Raw genomic sequence first — 26,040 nt, forward strand, 5'->3', positions numbered from 1 at the left:
CGCAACCTATAGTTGGCTCTTCAGAAGCATATTTACAAGTTTCTTAATACTCTTTAGGCATGACTTTGATCGACTATTTCTTAATGAAAAAGTGCTTGAACAAACATTGTTGTAAATTGGCTAATTTTTTCGAAATCAGCCAAAACAAATAGTATCTTTCCGGATTGTAGTGAAATTTTTGGAGGATACATGAAGCATTTTTTCAAATCTTTTTGTAAGTTGTTTAAGATGCTTGCCGTGAAAATTTTCCACGAATTTTCGCTAAACAAACACTCTTGTTCAATAAAAGTTAAAAAAGTAGCTCTAAAACATATTGTGACCAAATAAACTGTTATAAAGCTAACTAATATAACTTTTCTTTCTCGAGACAGAGATGCCTTTTGAACAGAACAGCTTGGCTCTTGAACAGAACACAGTTTTCGGCTTGTTCAGAACATTAGCAGTGATCAGAAAAAAAATATAATATGAGGCTCTTTGGAAGATAATTGTAAGACTCTTAACTAGAATTTTAGTGGACTTCTTCGGAGGATGATAGCAGAATTCTTGCATTATTTACGTGATCTGGGTGAAGCTGGCTTTAATATATATCGATTTCAATGTCAACCATTTTCAAGGGTCCGTGGAATGTTTGTATGACTCCAAATAAGGGCGCCAATGCAAAATGATTGGGAACCACTTGCCTGAATGCTCACATAGTTACGGCTACAATTTTTAAGATTCTGATTAGAATACATATTCTTAAAAATATATTCAATATTCCATCAAGATTTATTCACAACTAGTTGCCCGGAAAACTTAGTCTTGTCATCGAGTAGGCTGTTAAATATACCATTTTTTCATACAGAATGATAAATTGTTTTTTTCCCGTTTTTTTAAACTTATCCGGAAACTTTCCTAACCTTTTTTCTTCACACGAACACGTCGGAATTTTGAACGAGTTCAACAGTGGAAAATTATGCACATCCGTTGACTCTTTCTCAAGCCAATTCATGACATACAAATACCATTCTATTTTTATTTATATAGATATACAGTTCATGTTGCTGTTTTTAATCGTCTATTGGCATTGTTCGATAACTTCACATGAACTCTTTCAAGAATATGTTTTAACTTCTTCGAAGAATTCTCCCAAAATCTTATTGTTTCGAAATATTTCATTCAAAACTGACCAAAACGCCACCACGTAGTGCCTTTGGTTCCTTCAATTAAGTTTGCTGTATTGCCATAAGTGCAGCCTTTTTCTCTTTCACAGTAAGTGATGTTCATGTCTAGTTACTTTAGTGATCCTCTCTAGTTGGATTCGCACTTCACCATCCTCATGTGTATGAAATCAGCGGTGATTGTCGAAAGCCTTTAATGCCGGTCATAAAATAATCTCACGTCTTGGTGCCTTCGTAAAGTACGATGAAAAGCAGAAAGTAGAAAATCAAACAAATACCTACAATTTCAACGTATAGGTATTTCAAAAGATGAACAACGAAGTGTAAGGTGAGAATCGCGATCTCGTCCTCCTACTCGATGAAAAACCAGAATTGAAGCAAATTTCTCTCCAAACCACAAAACGCAATAACTTCACCGTACACTCGGCAAGCTTTTTACCCGCAGGCAGGTGCAACAATGTTGATAGCGCCCCATAAAGATCTCCGTCGACTCTGGCAAGGCAAGACAAGGCAAGTCAAACAAAGATGAGAGCGACCTTCTTTCCTCGAGGGATACACCAGGGTTTTTGTTTTCGTAACGGTCACCCAGCCAGCCAGCAACATCGAAGCAAGGTATCATCATCTCGAGCTAAACGTCGTCACCACTTGCTATGATTAGAATAGAACACAACGCGGCCAGATCGTAAATCTATTAAAGAGGAGAAGAAGGAAGCATATGATTTCCGCAAGTGGAGACATGCGGTGCTTTAGAAACACTGGCTGAGGCACTATGGGCGACCAGGTGGAACAACATTGGAAAAAATACTTGTTCTGATGAGTGTATCTTGTTTATCATTCCAAACTTTTTAGCGTTTTTCAGATCGTGTTTTACATGCTCTCAAATGTCTCAACTTTTCAAAAACGGTTTTAAATGACGAAACAAGTTGATGTTTTATATGCCTATGAAGGATGATAGCAACTGCACCACATGCTCCATCCAGTCGATCATAACGATAAACAAAAAAGTTTAGATCTCTTTTGAGTCTAGATCCAGGTTTCAAATAAGTTTCAATAATAACTGCTATATGTATGTTATTAGTTGTTAGAAAACTCACCTCTTTACCATTCAAAGAACGAGCATTCCAATTAAAAATATTTAAACAAATATTCGGATCCATTAGAGAAACGTAATCCAATAATAATTTGATTCATAAATTTTACACTAACTTGGTCTGCTTTAGTCATAGTGATGGTTATGAACGTTGCATCAATCATTTGATTCAATTGTTCAGTTAGAAAATTAAAATCAGAGGGGGATATATTACTAAAAGTACCTAGGTATATTATTTGAAGATTTTCCGTTATGATTTTCGGTTGACGAAGAGGCGAAATAGAAGGTTCCTGTGGCAGCATGGGTTTTTCCATTTGATTTGAAACAATTAGAACGGTTACTCGCAGTATGAAAAGGGGAGTTCAAATTACGATATCGGCATAGACTTATGGTTACTTCCGCAATTTGCGCATAAAAACTTTTTGGTATCTTCCTTCACAGGACAGACGTCCTTATCGTGATAAGAACCTCCACAAATCATGCATTTTTTATCCATGCGACAAATGTTCCATGACCCCACTTTTGGCACCGACGACACTGAGTGGGGTTCTGGAAATTTCCTCCAGGTTTCTGGAAATGTTCCCATGTCACTCGGACATCGAACATAAGTCTTGCTTTTTCTAAAGCTTTAATATTATTTAAATCTTTTTTGTTAAAGTGAACTAACTAATATTCTTGAGAGAGCCCTTTCCGAAGAATGCCAGATTGGGTTCTCTTTTTCATAATGTTTAATAAGACAGGGGAAAATCCAAGTAAATCATTTGTTTCATTTTTGATCTCTTCAGGTGACTTATAGCCACTTGAGAGACCTTTCAAGACGATCTTGAACAAACGTTCAGTTTTGTCGTCATAAGTGCGCTTCTTCTCTTGAAGATGTTCGAGAAAAAGTTCATGATCTTTAAGAATTTCCAGCAAACGCGACAGTCTACTTTCTTTGTGATTTGGAAGAAAACCTTTATTCAGATTAATTATTAACCAGATTAACTTTTTAAGTTCCAATATTTAAATTGTTTTCGTAACGTTAATCGCTCAAGTGGCCTATATGCAAATGATGCAAATTAAAGAAATTCGTTTTATTAATAGATATGACAAAACAATCAAAACTATGTTTGACCGCTAGACTAAATGGAAACAGCTCATAGTGTGAGGCGGTGACGATGGGCACCTTTTACGGAATGGCCCTGGCAGCGAGAGCAACGTTGGCGCCAATCTACCAGCACAGATGACTGCTCTGCTCTCGTCGCTACGTGTGATTTCTTCATGTTGCCACTCAATTAGTGTCTCATTGAAATGCGGCATTTGCGGATTGTAATAGTTGTGTTGTTTGGAATGAATGGAAATTTGGACGGTGCGTTTAGGATTTGATTTGATTGACATTTTTGATAAAGTTTCCATAATTTTCATTAAATGTCACGCGCTTCAATGGTGTGAAAGACATGATAATTTTAGGCTGAAATTGTGTTTGGCCGATGTCTAGTTATGTTTCCTAGGAAACCATTAGTAGGAGAATTGAAAGGAAGGCATTGTGCTTGAGCCAGCATAAGGTCGAGTTGTAAGAATCACTTTGTCTCTATTGTAAAGGAATTGTGTTTTTAGTTGCTACCCACATTTATTTAACACAAGTTTATGCATTGTGATAACCTTAGGGCACAGGAAGCTACAAGTGTACGCGCAAGTAGAATGAAAATTGGTGGTTTATATTTTGTCTTCAGGTTAAAAAAAAGGTTGTTTTAATGTGGTTGTTTTATACTGAAATAGCACACTTACAAAATCCTAGGTGCATCTTCAAAAAATGTTTTTAAGATTTGGTCCAAATTATTCTTCGAATCTCGTGGGGAAACATTCACATTTTTGTAGAGAAATAATCAACATACACATGTGGGGCCTTCCTTTGCCGAGTGGTTAAAGTCCGCGGCTACAAACCAAAACCATGCTGAAGGTTCGATTCCCGGTCGGTCCAGGATCTTTTCATAATGAAAATTTCCTCGACTTTCCTGGGCATAAAGTATCATCGTAACTTTTAAACAATATACGAATGCAAAAACGGCAACTTTGGCAAAGAAAGCTTTAAGTTAATAACTGTGGAAATGCTGATACGAATGATTAATTTCTATAAAAAAAATGCAGATAATATTCAATAAATTATAAGAGGTTCAAATCCTGCGGGTAAGAGATCTTTATGGATCGGGGTTTCCACGCTATATGCCCTCCGTGCATGCTGCATTAGAAATACATGTGAAAGTGGACAACTGGCAAAGAAAAGCTCAGTTAATAAGTGTGTGTAAGCTTGTAGAACACTAAGCTATCTCAGAAGGAAGAAGAATTAACATTGGAAGAAGAATACGAGATAAATTCTTCAAAATGGATTGCAGGAAAGAACTTTCGAACAATTTTATTTATCATTATTTTAATAAAAATTCGCCATAATCCCGATATCCCACCAATTGTTGAATATTGTCTTTCAATTTTCTTTGGAACTAAATTTTACCAAATTTCTTCACAAAAATATAATTAGCATTATCACCAATTTCTAGCATATCACTAGAATTATTTAATGTTTAATCAAATATTGCGTTCTATTGAATTGTTTTCTTGCATTGTAAGTCATGTGCAAAATTTTAGCCTTTTACAGCGTTGATTAACGATTCAATCTTCTTCCGCAATTTTCGAAGATTTTAAATTCTGATGCACACATTTTCGCCATATAACTAAAGATTATACCATCTAATTAAATGTGCATTTTAATTAAATACGCTAAGTAATCGAATCAAAAGGTAGTAACCAAGCTTTAATGTCACTTAGCGTGCATTAAATCGACAAATAGGCACTTAATTAGCATCACAAGCGGGCGCCAATAGTCAATTCAACGCCTATTTTGGCATTGAATGGATGCCCGAAAACCCACACACGCCGTGTGCCTTATGAGTCATGAGCGCGCGCGATCTTAAGTTTTCCCACATTTATCGGTGAACCACCAGCTCGTCGCGCTTGGTGGTCGGTTACCCTCACCCCGAGCAGAAGGACATGCCAAACGAATACCTTATCATGGTATAGGAATAAAATACCAGAATACCATAGTATGCTCTTCATAAGGAGGGAATAAGCGGCAACATACCGAAAGTCGATACCGTAAAACGGGGTAACATTGATAGTTTTTTGGAAGAGAATAATATTGATAATTACAGCATTATGTGTCAAAGATTTTTATTTTATACACAGAAAAAAATCCGTTCTCGTATCCGTGAACAGCAGACGTGCACAGATAACAATATTTAAATTTCAATGTAGCGTAAACAGAAGAGTATAGTAAAAGTAAATCAAATTCATGTATTGCTACAGCATCACGTTTAATTTTCAACTAAAGATGCTTGAATGTTACATGATCATGTAAATTTAAAGTGCATTGGATTGAAAAATAAGCGATTTGACGTTAACATTTCAGTTTATTTTGATGCTCCAAATATGTGCATGAAAATAAACTGAAATTTACTACATACTTTTAGCTGTGTGAACTCGTCAACAAGCAAAAACACACCGTGAACTAGATCATGTTTATGCGTAAACATGATGGTAGTTCATGGTGTATTTTTGACAGTTCACGTTTTCCAGAACTCTTTTTTGAGCGTGTATCTAAGTACTACTATTACAGTAGTTATCGATTAAAATTGAACGATTGCATAACGATTTATTCTGAATATATGTACATTTTTTCATACAATCGAAGTTCCTTTTTTCGGTTTTGGGGTAAACAAAATGTAAATTGCAAGCTGAGAATGGATAAGTCTAAACGTGATTTGGTTAGAAGTCTCTTGTTTAACATTTATGGTCTTTACACGCCATGACACAAGCAAAGTAATTTAATAAACTTTAACTGGTAATAGGGTCCTAAAGCCCTGTCCCAATTTTAGTGCCAAACGCTTAAGTTTAGGCCAAAAACACATGTTTACTCAATTTTCTAATGTTTTCCGTTGGTTTAAGCCCAAAAAACATTTTTTTAAGATTTTGTCACATCCTTTGGCTTAAACTCAAATTTTGGGTGTAATTTGTTTTCCGTGTCCCTTACGAAATGTCAGATAGGAACAACCCCAGTGGTCGAACTAAAATCCCTGTGGTGTTTTTGTCGACTTAGCGAACGTCGAACATGATCAAAAGTGTCAAGGTTCATTTATGGACCAAATTTTTAAATTAAAGTTTAAACATGATATAGCCATTATTTGAGCGGGAAAAATTGCTAAAGTAGTTACAGTAACATGCTTTTTTGTGTTATTAAAAAAAACAAGATTTCATTAAAAATTTTAGGACCCAATTGACAAGTGCAAGCAGTACTTTAGCAGTAGTCCAAACATCCGTCAATACTTGCAGAGCCTATGATATGGTCAGCTCCTGATGTAGCTCATATGCATTGTTATTCTCGTGTTATGCCCTCATTAGTGGGTAAACAAATGGTGACAAATGAATGATATTCAATATCCAAAAAGGTCGTCGTGCATTCTTTCAGAAAAAAATCTTACCATCTAACGAGGTTAATGCTGAGGATGAAGAAACTTCTTGTACTGATAACCATGAGGATAACTTACCGCTAATAGACTCGACGCCTACAATAGCAACAACTTCATCATATCATCCACAACCGTCTACGTCGGGTGGTCATGCTGATAATCCCGACTTGGTTGGTCAAGCTAGCTTTGATGATTAAACCCGGGTTCTAAATTTGCCTTCAAACCTTTCTGAATTGTTAGGATCCAGATAAAATGAGGAAAAACTGTTAAAAACACACACAAGAAATAGGTCGAACAGGTCGCAAATAGGTCGAAGTTTGATGATTTCCGCTCAACGTTCGATGAACACAATGGAATAACATATTTAAGGAATCTTTGCGAGCTGTTTGAACTTTTCGAGGTTGAAAACGATCCAACTGAATGGCGTTTTTCATAGACGGAAGTGTATCGTCTTTAAATGCTTTATTACTGCACAATGGAAATGTTTACCCCAGTATTTCAATGGCTTACAGTTACATACATAACGAAGAATATAACGTGCTGCAAGACATTTTGTGTTTGATTAATTACCCTGATTTTAAATGCAGATTTCAAGCTGATCAATATTCTCATTGGTCTAAAAAAAGGTAATTCAAAGTTCCCATGTTTTGTTTGCCTGTGGGACAGGAACAATGATGGGGATGAACATTCTGAATAAGCATGGCCACCACGTCCTTCTTTTCATAACTACCCAGACAATTGACCAGGTGTATACAGTGCTATATTAGAACCATTAGTCGCCTCAGAAGACATCCTTCATCCACCTTTGCACATTTAGCTTGGACTTGTTACACAGCTCTTCAAAAAAATAGTTCAAAAAATTCAAAAGTGAAGGAGCATCTGAAGGATCTTTTCCAAAAATAAAGTGACATGAAAGTTGAGATGGGCATATTCCATGAGATTCGAGATATATTCAAGAGCACTGATTTTGATAACATATTGACTATTGATGAGTATGTTAAGCAGCTCTAAGAATTCTTTTTTACAGTACTTACAAACTTAACCTCATTTTACACATATTCTTGTTCGTTCGATTTGAGATTTAAAATGTGAACGAACAAGTTATTTTCATAATGCTTTTAACAAGGAAAACTGCATTTCTTTTAAATTTGGAGAGAAGTTGATGCGTTACAGCCAAAATCATCAAACACAACTTTGCTGCACATAGACTGAATTCTAACGAAGTTCCTAATAAGATATTTAAAGAATCTTGAGTATAAATCTAATGGAATCCTAAAAAAAAAATCTTGGAAAAAAAATTTATGGCAAATTCGGTACAGTTGTTATAAAATCTTGGGTAGAGGTCTAACATTATCTTTAATAATATTCTCACAACACGTTGGAAAGATTTTTATAGAATGCTCAGCAGGGTTCTACTGGATTCTCACACAATTAAGGGGACATAGGGGAACTTGTAACACCTCCGATGAAATTAAGGACTGTGAAGAACTTAATTTTAAAAAATAACATCGATGACTTTTAAACCATACTAGGTTGCACTGGCAAGCACTTTAGGTTTGTTCCATTTAATAAGTAAAAGTCTCAAAAATATGTCAAGCGTGTAAATAAAACTCCTTTCAGTCCTCCTAAGTGATAAACAGATCACTGACAATACATCAAAAAGAGCGTTTAAAAATATTTCGCCAGATTGACAAATAAATTCAAGCACTCACATAGTTTTAGAGAGAAAAGATGGGAAAAAATTGTAAAGTACTGTTGTTCATTTTCAATTTAACCGATAATTTCAAATTATGTTAATCGTTTTCAATTTCCTGCGTTACAGATTTGATATTTTTACATTTTGCAGTCCTAGTAGGCGCAAAGAAAAAGTTCCTTTTAACAATGGACCTTTGCACGGGTTCACTATCTGACGTTTTAGCGGTGCCGTGTTATTTATGTGACCATGGAAACCAGTGAATTCGGCACCGCTCAAACGTCAAATTAGTGAACTCGTGCATTGATCCATTGCTAAACTTTCAGAGTTCTCTTTGACATATGTGGCTAAAAACATAGCCACGAGCCACAAGAACGTTCATTCAAAGACCCGAACACACAAAAGGAAAAAAAGACTTAAAGTAACAGGACACATAATTTTTTCGAAGGTGCACCGAAAGCATGCTATTTATGAACAGATATCTTTTGTTAAAAAAACTTGATATTTTTTAATTGTAAATAAATGCAGTTTATGCTCATAACATGGATGTCACTATCATTCCACATATTTGGCACATTGACATAAATTACGGTAAGTGATCGTAAAGCCGATGAAAGCTTGTGGGATTATTATTGTTGCAAATTGAATTTTACCAGTCCCAAAATCATGTGGAGAATCATTTGCCAAAGGTTTTACGATGTTCAGGCAAAACATGAATAGTAAGGGCAAATAACTTTCACTCATGATACAATAATTTTGAAACATATACCCAAATTTCAATAACATTTTAAGGGTGGAACCTGGGAGGGAGGCACCGATATTACACACGAAATATGACACAAAGTTATTTAGAATTGCAAGAAAACTCCAACTTGCCAAGGGGCTGTCCATAAATGACGTAGCATTTTTTCACTGATTGTTTACACCCCCTCCTCCATCGTAGCATTTAGTCACTAATGTTGATACCCCCCTTGGGAAATACGTAGCATATCAAGCACCCCCCACCCCCTAAAAATTTTATTTGTTGTCCTTAGCGATTGGGCTAAAACAAAAACTTTAAATCCAAAAATTCAAAACAAAGTTCGATATTATCTGATATTGTTTACTGACTGTAACGTCAGGACAATTCAACGAATGATATTTTGATATACCGTAGCGCTCAAAAATCATTTGGAAAATAGTTTAAACAAACTTATTTCCTGTTTAAGTTGCATAATTTTGGGGTTCAGTTTAAATAGGTTAAATTTAATTTGTAATACTTTTGCTGTTGTTAAAACCTATAACAGTTCACAGCAGAAAATGTTGGAAAAAAGGTAAATATTTTGTTTGGAATGATAAGGCCAACAGCAATGAGTAAGGGTTTAAAATATTTAACAGACATTTTGTTACATTCGAGTTTTTTTTATTGAATTATTCGTGGTTAAGGAACAGATTTCAGGGAATATGATCAACGAAAGTCTTAAATTTGGAATAGATCTTCGTCATTATTCTCTAAATTCAAATCCATTCAGGAAACAGTGGCCAGATAGATGTAAAATGACAATATTTTATATGTTTAAAAATCAGCGATTTTGATACAACCATATTTAAATATTAATCTTTCAACTAAAGTCGTCGTTCCCCATACCTAAATATTCTTACACTACTCACATAATGAAACAATGAAATATTTCGCTGAATTACCGTGTGATTGAAAAACCTGAATGATAGGATAATTTCGATAACACGCGAATTTGATAACCTCATTGTTATCCAGGCTGTTCTTTCAAGAGCATTGATATGTCAGATCAAACTGATAAGTTGACTGAATGGAGATCTCCTGCAATATTTAACGCACCTAACAAATATTCTGATTTACTATAATAACGTTAATATTTGCTTAAATGAGCATATTGTATTCCTTTGAAGGATTAAAGCTCTAACAGAAAATATGAATAAAGCTAAAAATATTGATTCTATGTCTTGTTAACACATGGAAAAATCAACATTTTCCGAGTTGAGAAGGTATTGATTTTTATTGAAATCGTTAATATTTTAATTTATTTATTTATACATTAAACAGTTCAGACACGGAAATAATATAATATTCACATAACCTTTTAAAGCTTCATAAAATTTGTTTGATTGTATTCATCAGAAAAAAATAAAATTTCTCAGAAAAAAATTATACTTGCCATATTATTGTTTTAAGGCTGAATCATCATTTTATAACTCAAGTTTAATAAGTCAGACCAAAAAAGTTTGATTAACAATTATTTATCATTTTTTTCAGCGCTTCTCTTTTTTAACAAAATTATTCAAAATGCTACGTCCACTAGGTGGGACCCCCCCCCCCCTCGTTACACATCGTCACAAATTCGTGAAGACCCCCTCCCCCCTAAGATGCTACATCATTTATGGACGACCCCCAACGACACTCAAGGCAGACTTGATGAAAATCGCTTGTTTTCTTTTGTTGTGTTCCTTCGATCGTTCTGGACAAACATGGAAAAAAGGCTAAAGTTCGGTTTATCGATGAAATGGAACCATTTTGTTATACCTTGCAATCAACTATAATTTTGAGACTCTTGGAAATATTTGATTCACTTTTCTATATTCATCAGCCATGTGTCGCAAAACTTATATTAATGAATATTTTTTCCTTGCAGAAAATATAAACAAACTTTCTATAACATTTAAACTAGTTCTTAAGTTTTGTAGGTTGATCGATGAAAACTGAGGATTTCTTGGAGAATATTTCTTCCAAATGTATGAAATTATTGGGAAATTTTTCCAGTACCACATTGAACAATTATGAAAACTTGGTCAACAATTCAGTAATCTAAAATGTTACCGTCTTGTTAAAAATATTTAAATTTAATTATTTTCTGTTCCTGGCATGCTGATTATAAAAAATCAAATATCATTTGGTATATCGATTGCATTCTACATATCGAATATTGCAATCGACTCAAATGATTGAACTAGTTGTAGGGGTTTAAGTGTCCAAAACCAACTTCCAAAAAACAACCCTGAATTTTTTCAGCCAAAATTAGCTATTTTTTACAAATTATGTTGTTTTTCCTGTTTGACGGAAAAAATACCATAATATACTAATGGGAATAAAAAAATATGTTGTAAATGATTGAACTAGTTGTAGGGGTTTAAGTGTCCAAAACCAACTTCCAAGAAACAACCCTGAATTTTTTCAGCCAAAATTAGCCATTTTTTACAAATTATGTTATTTTTCCTGTTTGACGGAAAAAATACCATAATATACTAAGGGATGGTACACAAATTATGTCACGCTAAATTTCAACTTTTTCGACGTTGACAATGGGTCGCAACCCACAGCTCGAAAAACTAAGTATTAAATTGTTTAAATACTGAAGCTTTTTCATGATTATTTTCCATGCTTTAAGTGAAAATTTCATAGAATATCAAAAAGAAATCTTTTGGAATTTTTGTGATATGGGTACTTGAAGTTATTTCTTCTCAAAAATACAAAAATAAGTTTTGAGCTATCCCTTGAATATGGGAGCAAAAATAGAGGTTCGCCAAGGGCGCCTTGAAGCAACGTTATGGCTCTGGTTATAAGCATGTAATTCGGTTATGATAGCATAATACGGTCTTCATCAGGTTTACATCCTTATCCAGTAAGTCAAAAACAAGTCGAGGTATTATAGCTCATTCTTGTTTGTGAGCAGGCCTATAACATGCTATTTTCCTCCGATCGGGTAGTCAGCCGGTGGCCAGCCAGGCCATTCATTACTCACTTGTCTACGAAATCGAATCCTTTGTCTTCTTTCACCATGTACGCCGGATAGGACTGCAATATCTCGTTCGCTTTCCCATTATAGGAACCCAGCAGCTCACGATACTTGGAATAGACCAGGCTTTTGAGCTGGGGATTCGCACCTCTACTCGGCTGAGGAGTCGGTATGGTTTGTGTTGCCATTTTGTATGATTGTTTTCAATTTTCTTGCAACGAACGGTTGTTACTCTAGAACTTGACTACTAAAACAGTATCTCAGGTCACTTGGCGGTGTCAGCTCGAATCACATATGTATCATATTTGCACTAAATAAACTAACGTCACCGGCCGCAATATATGGTCTCATGACATCAACTCACTCCTCCGCGTGTTCTCCGTGCCGACCGAAACTTGAAAACGTATGCATCAAATCACTTAATAACGAAAACAACCACTTGGCTCTCGAGATAATGGTAACGATACAACAGTTCAAGACCGAAATTCACGTCATCCGGTGAGAAAGCCGGACCCAGGCATTCCTTTAATCCCGATAAGTGCCTGTGAAGAATTCTCGCTTAACAAATGACCCCAAAGAGAACGACACCTCGCAGAAGGAAGTACACAAATTCCGCAGTAATTACTACGACCACCGTTCGACTAGACGTTACAATTCGAACTGAAAATCTTACGCCGCTGGCTTCAAGTCGTCGTTATGAGAAATGTTGTCGGTCGGTCGGTACTAAATGCCCTAACTGCAAAGGCAACAGCCTTAGCCACATGTAGGGTGAGGTGGGGCAAAAGTTTCTTCTTAAGATTACTAGCTCATTTAAAAATCAATGTTATAATGTTATGCCACGTTTCGACTGCAATTCATGAAAGCGATCTTCATTCCAAATATTATGGATTTCGTTCAATATTTGGAAAAGTAATGGCTTTTTATTGGTCCAAGGCGAGAAAATTGTATGTTTTTATTGCATAGAATTCCATTCACCTTTTATGTAAAGGCACAGCTAGGCCTATCGTAGCGTTGCTTAGAGGTGTATTATTTTTGCATAAATTCTGGAAAACATGTTTTGCCTATAAGGCGGAAAATTTTAAAATAAGCGAGGCAAAAGTTTGAGCCATATATTATCTCACTAAAGAACTTGTAAATTTTACGGAATATTCCTGATTCTGTGGAAAAAGTAATTGAATTTTCACATTTCGCCTCAATTTGGCGAAAAACTGATATTCTTGGGTATATTAAAAGCAACTTTATGACCAAAATTTAGTGTTCATTTTTATGCAAACATAGTTTTGTGGCTGATAGTAAGTATAACTGTCACAAAAATAACGATATTTTATGTTTTATTCAGAGAACTTTTGTCCCCACCGGTGGGGCAAAAGTTCATTCAAAACAATCAGTTTAAAAACATTATAACTAAAATTAGGTAAATAATTTAACACTAGTTTGTTCAGCAAAATTGTAGCCAATATGCTGAAGGTCCACTGTGTGATATTTGTTTTACAGTCAACTCGCCATAACTGAATATCAAAGGGACCATCGAGTAATAGAATACAAAACCAGTGCAAATGCGATCCAAGGGACTATCAAGGTAGCCATTAAAACCATCTTTTACTGTGGTTCTCTAACTCTATATCGAGATATGGAATATCGAGTAATGGAGAGTTGACTGTATTCAACTGTTATAGTTTTTCTGAAAGTTTCAATTAGTTTACTAAAGTCGTTCTTTTGCCCCACGTTGCCCTAAAGCTGAAGCTGGAGAAGAGATCGAGAGTGAATCAAGTTTTGAAGCCACCACCCGGACCCGAGAGCCTTAAGCTGCTGCTGCTGTGACTTGCTGTTAGTTGTCTCGCCGTGTTGTTGCACTTTGAGAAATTTGTTCCAAGGGATGCACGCGGCTGCAGTCTGTGTGTTGAGGATGATTTGCTTACAGTGCCTCATGGTCGCGGCCGCAGTGGGTGAGATAGGGTGACTCAGTATTGGCAATGGAAGGCTTCAAGTTTATGATGAATCAGGACTCTTTTTTATATTATGTTTTTTTTTTAACAACATAACGCATTTCATTTGCCGTAGCAGTTTAGAAATTTTACGGGTGAGTTGATTTCACCTGCGTATAAGAGAGCAAAAACGCTTCCGATTAACCTTAACCTAAATATATAACGCATTAATCGGGGCAAGAAGATTTTTAAGAGTTTCCGGACTTGGCGATTTGGAAGGAAACCTTGACCCCCTAATAGATTCAAGATCTTCTGCCTAGACCTTCCAAATTCGGAACAACTGACCAAGATTGGCGGCACCCTTTGTTTCCTCACTTGAATCAATGAACAGGCTTAGATTTGATATTCGAATTTTTTGAAGGCATCGAACTGATTGCTCATTTAGATGCAATTATCAACATTAACCATTTCACCCTTTAAAAAAAGCGCGCATTCCAGAGAAACGTCCTTTCTTCCACTTTTGCCATGTTTAATGACAGTTTTAAATCCTGCTTTTGGGGGGAATTTGTGAATTCAGAGACTCACCCTTCCTTTTGCTCGTGGTTGCAAGCATTTCAGTGAATAAACTAAATAAGACTTGACCTTATAAGAGTTTTTCTTTAACAAGATGGTGTCCAAGAAGGATTACAACCGCTAGCTATCGCTGGGGATCTAACAAAAAAATGAAGGCAAAATATATGTGACAAACTTCGGTACCACCAAACAGAACAATAATGATCCACTCTAGTCATTTATTACGTGTTGCGCGAATCTCTCCTTCCGATTTGCCATTTCTAACGTGTGGACGGCGGGGGACGGACGGGTTAAGCAGCCTTCTCGCTCGCATGAATACTTAACAATCCACCGGAGACCCCGATCGGAAGAAGTTGAGTGCCCCGGAGAAGCGGAAAAAGATGCAATTTATGGCGTTTAATTACCCTCCAGAATGCAGTCGTTTGGCTGATACGGTTGGCGCGTTTCGAGAGCTGCTGACCAATGCAAGATGATTGCATCTGTAACTGTGTAAGACTCTTTTGTGAACTGAATTCTAGCAGTGGGTACAATGAGTAGTGTAAAACGTATAACTTTGGTTTGCTGGGCTCAACACCAAATGCGATCGATGATATTATGGAATATATAAGGCTTCTCTTTCATAGATTCGTAAGCCAATAAAAATATGGTTTTGTGAAAAATTAATACGCATGAACAAAGTATTTTTTTTTCAACATTTCGAAACAATGATTTCCATGATTATGATGTTAGGTACTACCAAAGATTCACATCTCACACGATTTCTGCACATTATAGAAACAAGACAAATGCGGATTTTACTGAAAATGGCATTCAAAAAATCTATTTTGAACTCGACAAAATTGACGCCCAAGAGCTATCATTTCTTTAGCCAAATACTACGAGATTTTGCCATCAGGTGGCGCTAGTGAGCATGAAACTTTTGTTTTGTAGATATCTCAGGATACAGACTGCTTAGAAAGATGACGTCTTCGGTAAAGTTGTTCGAGCTAGTTGACTCGATTTTTTGCCACCAGCATGTGAATTCCAGCGCACATTTTCTTCGAAGAGAAGAAATTTTCTTCCATAATCTACCAGCAAGAAAATTTTCTTTTCTTCGAAGAAAATACGCGCCGGAATTCGCCTACAGGTGATGCCTCACGGGTAGAAATTAGAATCCAAAAACAAGATTATGACTCATCCGTTTATGATGATTATCGCGCATCCGTTTATGATCGACAACATAAAAAAAATAAAAAAGCTAGAGCGCGAGGTTCGAACCTAGAACCTTCCAATTGAGAGTCCCGTATCGTTCCACACTACCACTTTATCATGTTGAAATGGAGGAGATCGAAACGAATGAAATCATGCAATGCACCGCGTTTAGTGTTTAGTGTGCTTACTCTGGATGTTACGCATATGAGGAATCATGATTATGACTCCAGGAACTATGATTTATGGTCCTGGTATCATGGTCTATCCAAATTATTAATTTCATGACTTTTAAATCATGATTTGGGAGGGTTCAGCATTGACAAATTAAGCTGTCAGGCAGCTCCAACTGAATACCATAAAAAACAACAAATCTTGATATAATTGTGATATAATTTTGTTGTAATCCACTGATCGGATAGTAGCTTTACCAAATATTACAAAATTGACGAATAAAATTAAGTTTAAGTTTTGCGAAGTCAACAGAGAAAAAATGAAATTGGTGTCAACTAGACAAACTTAATTAGCATTCAAATGTAAAAATCGTTATGATTATAAACCCGGCGAAGTTTAGGCCATAGGATTGCGTGAAATTCTGATTTAGAGATCATTCAAAAATGACGTCCATCATTTGGGGGAAGGGGGGGGTCTACGAAAGTGTGACAGTGCTTGTATAAAGTATTGGAAAAAGCGTGACAGAGGGGGGAGGGGGGTTCTAAAAATCTCGAAAAACGATGGACGTCATATTTGAATCATCCCTTATTTAAGATCAAAATAAAGTTTCAGCAAAGTTTGAAAACTGAAAGACTGTTTTACCGTGATAATTATACATAATAATAAATAATAAACATTCCGTGATATAAATACAGGACTGTTTATTTGGCAAATAAGGTAGCCCTATGTTTTTGATTTGTTGGATATTCCGAAGAAAATTGTATCTTCAGTCTTGGAATTCGATCTTATTTTACATGGGCAATAATTTCCCACCTCTCTTTACCGTTGTCTATTTGGCAGTCATTTAAGTTTAACTTTTCAATAGTTGCAAAAAGCTCAAAATAGTAATCATTGAAAAGATAGAACAATCCCTTTACAAAAAATGAATTTTCGTTTCTTGAGAAAAGGCTCTAAATGTACTATTTCTGGTTAGGGTCATTTCGTCGAATGACATTTGATCGAATGACGTTTGGTCGAATAACATTTGGTCGAAAGTACATTTGGTCGAAGGGACATTTGGTCGAAATGCTTTAGAACTTTTCGTCGAATGACTTTTGGTCGAATGACATTTTGTTGAACTGAAATTTGGTCGAAAGATTATTTTGAAATGACTCATTGAATGATCATTTGGTAAAATGTATTATTGTTTTCTAAGTTTTGCAAAATTGGTAAGATAACGTATTCTTTTGAATGATCTGAATTATCAACTGTTGTTGAACGGAAAACGGGACATTTTATGTAATCATATTTTTAAATCTCATACATCTATTTGTTTGTGAATTGAAGTTATGCCAATATCTAGAACTTCGATATTATTCAAATAAACTTTCAAGATGTAGTTGTTATTACATTTACTGAAACATTTAGCTTTAGTGAGTTTATTATTCTTTTGAAATCTCATCATTCTTTGAGAAACGTAGAGACGAACCATCCACGATCTGAGCTGAAAGTCTCTTTAATTAAGATAATAATAATAAATTCTTTGAAAAACTGCTCAACAAGTTGTTTTATTACTCAACGATGTGAACATGATGATTTTTTTTTGAATTTACTATTCTTTTGAAATGTCATCGTTCTTCGTAATGAATTGCTGATCTTCATATGATGGAAGAATTCTTTTATGGCGAAGTGCATGTTAAGTGTCGGTAACAGGATATGTTACTTATGGCCAATTGGCTTTTTGCGACTTCCAGCTTAATTTTATTCCTCAAGCAATTATATGGCTTCACTGGCGGTAATGATGACCTCGGGTGAATAACAGAGTTTGTGGTAGTGGCTTTGAACAACTACAATGAGAGCACCGAGATATAGTTTGATCAAAAATAATTAAACAAATTGTGCTTATTCCAATTATCGGGTAAAAGAAGACGGGTTGACTGAAGTGACCAAAGTCGGCTTGCTTCCATTTGAAATCATCCTGAATGAAAAAGCAGCATGAAACGTCATGCAAGAGGTTGATCAATATGTTGTTAGAGTGAGGTCCATTAAATAAAAAAAAAAAACAATTCGAACCAAACGTTAACCTTTATTTCCATACTATTTTTGTTCAACCACATGTCTTCTCCACGAAATGTTGGTTCAACCAAATGCCATATGCTTCCAGTTGCAATTAAATATTTTCGACCAAATGTCCATTCGACCAAACGTACTTTCGACTAAACGTCATTCGACTAAATGTCATTCGACCAAATGTCATAGATTCTGATAACCCTAATCCCAGTGGAGACGTTAAAGTGAATAATAAATCGAAATTTTAAATATTGGTACTAACTTATTGACCATTGGAATAAAAAGTAAACGGTGCAAAAGAAAAGTGTTTTGAAGCAAAACACCACGGAATAATTAATAGAGACTAAAATGAAAGGTAATCAAAAATAAATAAAATAAAATAATATTTTACATTGAGGTTGTGTCGCGAGTGAATTTTAATGGAGAACAAAAATGAGCAAAAATTCCATCGAAATTATGTCGGATCGATTTGAGAGTTGTGTTAGTGAAAGCTGGATCATAACTGAGACCAGAGTAAGTAAGTCGAAAAAAAGTGAAGTTTGATTCAAGAATGAGTCAAAAACAGAGTAATTCTAGAGTAAATCCAGAATGATTCGAGAGTTTATCAAAAACAAATCGATAATAAACCAGAGTAAATCTAGAGCTAAGCAAAAAATAAACTGATTTTAGGTTAAATAAATAATACGGTCCTAAAATTTATCTATAAACACGAAAAAGCGTGTTCTTGCTACTACTTTGGCCCGGCTATATCATATTTGAACTTAAATTTAAAAGATGGGTCGAAATTTTTATCCTTGACACTTTTTATCATGTTTGACGTCCACTTACTCGACAAAACTGCCAGAGGGGTTTTACTTTTTAACTCCTGGGATTGTTCCTATCTGACTTTTCGGATGGTACACGGAAAACAAAATGCACCCAAACTTTGAGTTTAAATCTGGGGTTGTGGTCAAATTTCAAAACCGGAAAAAATGTTTTTTGGACACAAACCAACAAAAAAAAACATTTAAAATTGAGTAAACATGTGTTTCTGGCCTAAACTCTAGCGATTGTTGCCACCATTGGGACAGGGCTTTAGGATCCTAGTATTATAAATAGTATCAGGTATAATTGAAAAGAAACTGAAAATAGAGTTGATAACTAGTCGGGAATCAGCCAAAGTGTATGCAGGGGGAGTTGAGTGTATCGAAAATAAGTCAAATTTTACTAGAATGCGTTCGAATAACGTATTCATTTAAGAAAAACGAGCTGCCGTTACTTTGTGGCGTTTTTTGTTTCCTCAACTTGATACTATTGACACTATCACTGGCACAAACGCCCTACCCAAAATAAACTTTTTTAGTCACAACAGTCTCCAAAACATTAAGCACACGTAAGCTTGAAACAAAAGACACTGGCAAAGTGAGCTCTGGTGTGTGACATGAAATACTAGTTTATTAACACTTCAGTCGTCGCGCTGTTGTATGTATTTTGTACAACACTGTTGAAAAAACCTTGTTTTTCGTTCACAACAGTAGTGTGGTGGTTCTGACGGTGACAAACCGCGCGATGACTGGAAGGTTAACAACAGAGGTTTAAAAAATATTTAAGTGCTCATCGATGGAGAATTCTCTCACTTTTTAAAACCGCCCTAATTGCTTATCATTTGACAGATATGCATATTTCTACATTTACTTGCAGTTACGCGGTTACACTGATTGGATGCAAGTAACTGACATTGAAGATGACTGCATGTGGTGATCGAAATACGCGTATTTGTCAAAACATAAGCAAATGTGGCGGAATTAAATGCCTTTAAGTCACCAGTCACCGTGCGGCCTCGATTCGCCGTGCACATCTTCAAATTTCGACAGAATATACATATTATTTTCATAAATCATTCTTTTGTCAGTAAAATAAGATAAAACTGATGAAATGAAGTAGTTTTGTCACAAAGCATTTAGAAAAACCTAGTTTATGTAGTCAAAATCATGAGAATTCGGTTTAATAATGGGATTTCTGAATTTCTTAGTAGAACCGCAAAAAAATCATTTGTTTCATTTTAACGTTAGAGTATCAAATTTTTCATAATTTCAGTAAGTTTTTGCTGTAGACAATTCTAGTAAGATATATTTCATCGTATGAACCATGGGATTTTATGCAAATTAGATTTCTTATTGAGTTTCAGTCGAAACACAAATGCACGGTGAATGGACCCTTGTCAATGTTTATGGTTCCTGTTGACGTGCATTAGTGTAAATTTTTGGTAATATTGGATTTATTGGTATGTGCTGATTAAACTACTCCATATTTAGTTTTTGGACGTTTATGAAATGGTTTGGACAATGCAGTCAAACCTCCCATAACGATTGTAATGAAAACATAATGATTTATTATTTTTTTCAAACATTCTATGGCTTTTATTATAAAATAAGATTTGAATACCCTTAAAAATGAGTGTGCACACTAATAGCAACATAGTTGCTCCACCAACAACGTTTTTCAAGATACAAAATCAAATCATGACGAAAAATATACGCACGGTAAATGGTGCGCCAGCGTGCACGGTAAATGGTGACATAGAACGGTACGAGGCGACCTAAACATGTCGTTTGTCGTTTGTCAAGTTGCAGAATGATGATTTTTACAGCACGAGTCGTAAATTTGTTTGTTTGTAAAAATTGTTGTGTAATGATTCATTACGCAAATCAAAACAGTTGCGTAATGAGAAAGCGTTGCGTAATGAATCATTACAGCACTGGTTTCAGTTGCGTAATGACAATTCCCGCGCTGCATAAGTTAGTGCAGGAAAGTAGGCCGTTTCATGACAGATTGGCGTGATGTAAAACAGCCTATTACGATAAAAAATTGCAAAAACATACTTTTTGAGTCATTTTTTTGTTACGCGTCACTTATTTTAGATTTTACCCTGAATTATGATTACACGCTTCGTAGTGGTATTCTGGTTTGCTTTAAATAATTTGGAAAAAATATAAAATTTTTTGAAGTGCAGATTTTTCCTAAATGCACGGTGAATGGTAGCTCGACGGTGGTACAAATTACTTACTGAAAACAATTTTTTAATTACAGTCGAAGCTCGTTATAACGACAACTTTTATTGCGACAATTCTCTCTATAACGACATTTCACATGGTCCCTTCCAATTCCCATACTAATTTCAACTTTTATAGCGACATTTCTCTGTTTCGACCGTTCTCTATTGCGACATTAGCAGGGTTCTGAATTTTCGTATCAATGATGCGAAATCTACGATTTTTCGCACGTAAGGAGAATGCTTTTTTCGCTTCCTCGCGTGAACATCTTTTATCGCTCACACTAATTTTCCCTGGAGCTACGATGGTGGATAATCGAAAATCACTCCACTCTGTGGATAATTTGATTTTCACTCCATCATATTTTCGCTCACCAACTGCTCCGGAGAATTATCACTATGTGGATAAACAAAAACTAGTGCCGGCGATGGGATTCGAACCTAGAACATTGCTAAAAACAACCACGATGCGTGCACGCTAACCATGCTACCACACCAACTTGACGAAAGGAGTGGTTAATTTGGTGCATAAAAGCAACTGCTGCTCGTGGCGATGGATACAGGAAAAATTCTCCATGGATCGGAGAAAGATAAAACAAACTTCTCACAGCTGCGGAAATGTGCAATTATCTATTTTCACTTTGTTTTGTGGACGGATAAAATCCCAAGGCAGCTGATCGCTGAAAATTGCTGTGAGGGATAAATCCATTATCGTGAGAGTGAGTGAGAATTCGGAAGCCTGGACATTAGTGTTATATTCAATAGTAACTCAATATAACGACATTCGTTTAGCTATTTTAGTACATATTATGATCTTTTTATTCCTCCATGCTCCATAACGACATCCAACCTCTTTATAACGACGATTTTATAGCGACATTTCCGTATACCGACGGTCCCTTGCGATGTCGCTATAACGAGCTTCGACTGTACCTCTATTGAGATTCTACTCAGAGGGTTTGAATACGTAAAAAAATAATCTATCAAGCTTTAGCCCACTGATTTCATATTGTTAACTTAAGCGCGGTCCACAAATTGCGTAACGCTCGAAGAAAGGAAGAAAGTAGGCTAAAGCGTTACAATTCACACAACATTTTGAAAATTTTCTCACGTTACGCTGCCTTTTCTACAATAGCTTACTGATTACGCTTGTTGATCTGAAGTCCTTGGTCGAATGTATTGCTTTGCTGAAGGTATTATGGAGCTAATTCTTCAATGTTTCCAGTTATGTCATATATTGAAATTTGACAAAAAAGAACTCAAACTTAATTGTTATTGCTTTGTACCTGTGAAAGAAAAAAAAAAAAAAGAAAAATATATGTTAAAACTCAGGTTGTGTCTGAAGGGCCGTGAAAATTTCATTCTAGTTAATTCATATATAACTTAGATCTAACCCTCCAAAGTTATCCATTTTGTATGAAGAATTGAAAAAAAAAAATGCAAACGTGTTGTCCAATTCTGTGTATTGGAGCCAAAAAAACTTCTCTTTTCTATAATCTTCAACGTTACTCAACCTAGCAGAGATAGCGGTGGTAGCAAGTGGATATTGGTTGACAAATGACCGTGGCGAGCTCATCCACAAGCGTTCATGTTATAGATGTGAATCTGTTGAGTGATTGCGTCTTAAGCGTAGAAATAAAAATAAGTCAAATAGCAGGATGGAGTTAGGAATTCAGTCTTTTATTGCGACAGTATACATACGTATACGATTATTCTCGTATTCCTCAAATTCGTAGATTTGGACATAAAATAATTAATTAATTACTTTTTTTAAGTTTTTAACTACTTGAATAGTAAGTTTTTTTATGCCGATATTATTGTAGATAACATTCAAAGAAAGTGGTATTTTTTTACATGGAAAATATATTTCGACCGATTTGCTTATGGAACAGACTTTTCTGTTGTAAGGATAATAGTATCATAACTCATTGGTAATGGAATTCGCATAACAGCACAGAGTCAGCTCTTCAGTCATACTAATCCCAATAAAATATCTCTATTCAAACAAGCCATCCTCGTAACCGCTCCACTGCGACGCAACTCGAGAAGAAAGATTGTGAAATTCGTACCATTCACGTGTCAGAAACATCTTCCAAAGCAGGAAGAAAATTAACTCGCCAGAGGTTATACGCTGAATCGATTGGGTCTTCGTCTAAGTGCCAATCCCATCAGGCTTGTGGGTTAGGAAAGTGTCAAGTTTCCTCGGGCACATTGGAAATCCTGTTTTGGCCATAGGTTCCAATCGACGACAACCGACGACTGGACAACCCGTTTGGATCGATTTTGTGCGATTCGCATTGTAGGTATCTGGGTACGGTGCAATTGCAGCAGCACCATAGGCGTGAATGGGCATCAACCCAAGCGAGGGGAATTGGTAGATCATTTAAAATTTGCGTAACGTTAAAAATTCTTATTTTGATAATATTTATGAACATACATGTAGCAGTTATTACTGAAACTTATTTGAAACCTGAATCTAAGCTCAAAAGAGATCCAAACATTTTTGTTTATCGCAATGATCGACAGGGTGGAGCATGTGGTGGAGTTGCCACCAACATTCATAGACGTATAAAACATCAACTTTTTTGTCATTGGAAACCAAAGTTTTTAAAACTTCGGGCGTGTCTGTTGAAACACAGCTTGGTAAATATACTTTCATAGCTGCACATTTGCCTTTCCAATGCACTGGGCAGCAAGTAAATTTGCTTCAAACTGACTTGCGGAAATTGACTTAGTCAAGATCTTTTGTCATTGGTGACATTAATAGCAAACATCGCTCATAGAATAATTCGCAAAGCAATTTCAAACGGCAGAATTTGATACGTTGAGTGCTCTTCAGTATATTTCTTGATACGATAGAGAAGGCAATTTCAACGCACTCGCGATCGTGATATGAAAGTTATATGGCAGGATCTGCAATTGGACCCTGGCTCTAAGCCCTTTTGGAAATTATCTAAAATTTTGAAAGCCAATTCCGGCATTGAAAGAGGAATACAAATTATTACTAACTATGTAATTGCAAAAAAAGCTCAAAAATCTGCTATGCAATTAGAAAACGTGCGCAATTTTAATTTAGGTCTTACTAGTCGAATTGAAAATCAAGTTACTCAGAATTTCGAAAGAAGTCTGAATCAAGAGAACGTGTTCGAAAATTCTTGGAAGACTGATTTGAAAGAAAGGGGAAATATAATTTTAAAAAATAAAAAATATGAAAGCTCCAGGCGATGATTTATATCCTCATCAAGAAACTGCAGATGTATTTCTGATATATTTAACAAGTGTTTTCAGTTGGCATATTTTCCTGACAAATGGAAAAAGCCAAAGTTGTACCAATCAATTTTAAAACCGAAAAAAGGACATGCAGAAGCTTCTAGCTATCGTCCAATCAGCTTGTTTTACTCCATCACTTTGAACATAATGATGGTCCATATCAACTAAAATTCAATTTTTGCCAATGAACAGTTCGGATTCCGCTTTGGACATTACACCACTCACCAACTTTTACGTGTAACACATTTGATTCGTTCGTTCTGAAGGCTATTTTACTGGTCTTGCTCTTCTAGACATAGAAAAACCATTCGGCAGTGTTTGGCATGAAGGCTTGATTGTAAAATAAAAAAAATCTTTAATTTTACAACATACATTGTTAGAATAATCCAAAGTTTTCTGTCATATCATATATTTCAGGTTAATTATCAGAACTTCAAATCTGAAAGACTTCCTATAAGAGCTGGTGTTCCTCAAAGCAATTCCAAGTTTCTGGGTGGCCAGGCCCCCTCTCATATACGCCAATGATCATCAGCAGCAGTTTGATGCGAATCGGGGAACTTGTTTTGCATTTTTACTGCCGACTTGGCCACTCATGAGTGGATAGTGCGCACCGCTTGCACATCGTACCCACCAGATTGAGAAATAATCAAGGAAGCACTACGGCTACGGCTTCTGCAAATTACTATGCGTTTGTGGCCTGCTAATGAATTTGATAAATCCTAAGCTTCGACTGAAGTGGCGGTCCGGTCCCACAAACGGCAATTGCGTGATGTAAGCAGTTCCGTCAGCCGTTTCCCATTTTTGGGCAATAATAATGTCTCGGAGGGACTTGGTTGACAGTTTATAAACGGTTGAAAATAAGCAAGCTCGATGTAAAAATATGAATGATTCATGCATTGCATATGATGACTACGACTTATGAGCTTATTCAAGTAATACCAATTGTTAGCGTTATCGTAGAGAACTAAAAAAAGACTTGAATGTTAATGCATCAATTCCATAAAAAAGACGAAGTCTCAGAATTTCGTTACATTGATTCACACCGAAATTAATTTGACTCTTGATTTTTGACTGGCCATTCAAATAAACAATTTCTTAATAAGGTCTTGAATTTTGCTTAACAGAAAACATGAGGGAGTTACAAGCAAGAAACATAGAGAAAAGTTTTTCTTTATGACGGAAGTTATGAGAGTACCTAAAGTAATAAAACATATATTCGTCAGCGGTGATAATTCTACTTGAACATCGTTTAATAGAAAAGCTTCTTAGAAGGTCACTTATGAATATTCACTGAATATGGTTGCTTCCACAAACAAAAGGAAGGACGAATCTCTAAATCCACAACTTCATTCCAGAAAAGAAAACGATCGCTCAACGTGACAAAAATTGAAAAAAGGTGTTTCGTCGGCATGTGCGCTTTCTTCTAACGGTGAAATGGGCAATGTTGAACAATGCATCTAAATAAGCAATCAGTTCGATGCTTTAGAAAATCTTCTGAACAGCAAATCAAAGCAGTTTAGACCAGTCTCTTTGATTCAAGTAAAAAAAAGCAAAGAGTGCCGCCAATCGTGGTAATTATTTTTGAATTTGCTTGATTTAGGCAGGAGATCTTCATTTGGGGCAAGGCTTCCTTCTACAT

At 35.7% G+C, this 26,040-nt stretch overlaps 1 protein-coding gene across 16 annotated transcripts in view; it reads right to left on the reverse strand.

Moving 5' to 3' along the window:
- LOC5565778 (proline-rich extensin-like protein EPR1) overlaps positions 1–26,040 on the reverse strand; it is a 115,409-nt gene that overhangs the window by 70,681 nt on the left and 18,688 nt on the right. For 3 of the 16 annotated variants that reach the window (XM_021845192.1, XM_021845193.1, XM_021845190.1), the window contains exon 1: positions 12,198–12,860. The exons of 4 other annotated variants lie outside the window; for them this stretch is intronic. In XM_021845192.1, the coding sequence (XP_021700884.1) occupies positions 12,198–12,379 (182 nt within the window). In that variant the 5' untranslated portion in view covers positions 12,380–12,860. Of the gene's footprint in view, positions 1–12,197; positions 12,862–26,040 lie in introns of those variants that run through there. 9 more of the 16 variants (XM_021845203.1, XM_021845200.1, XM_021845201.1 and 6 more) reach the window with 4 other exon arrangements.

The sequence above is a fragment of the Aedes aegypti genome, chromosome 2 (genome assembly GCF_002204515.2).
Source record: "Aedes aegypti strain LVP_AGWG chromosome 2, AaegL5.0 Primary Assembly, whole genome shotgun sequence".
In the NCBI taxonomy this organism is placed as follows: domain Eukaryota; kingdom Metazoa; phylum Arthropoda; class Insecta; order Diptera; family Culicidae; genus Aedes; species Aedes aegypti.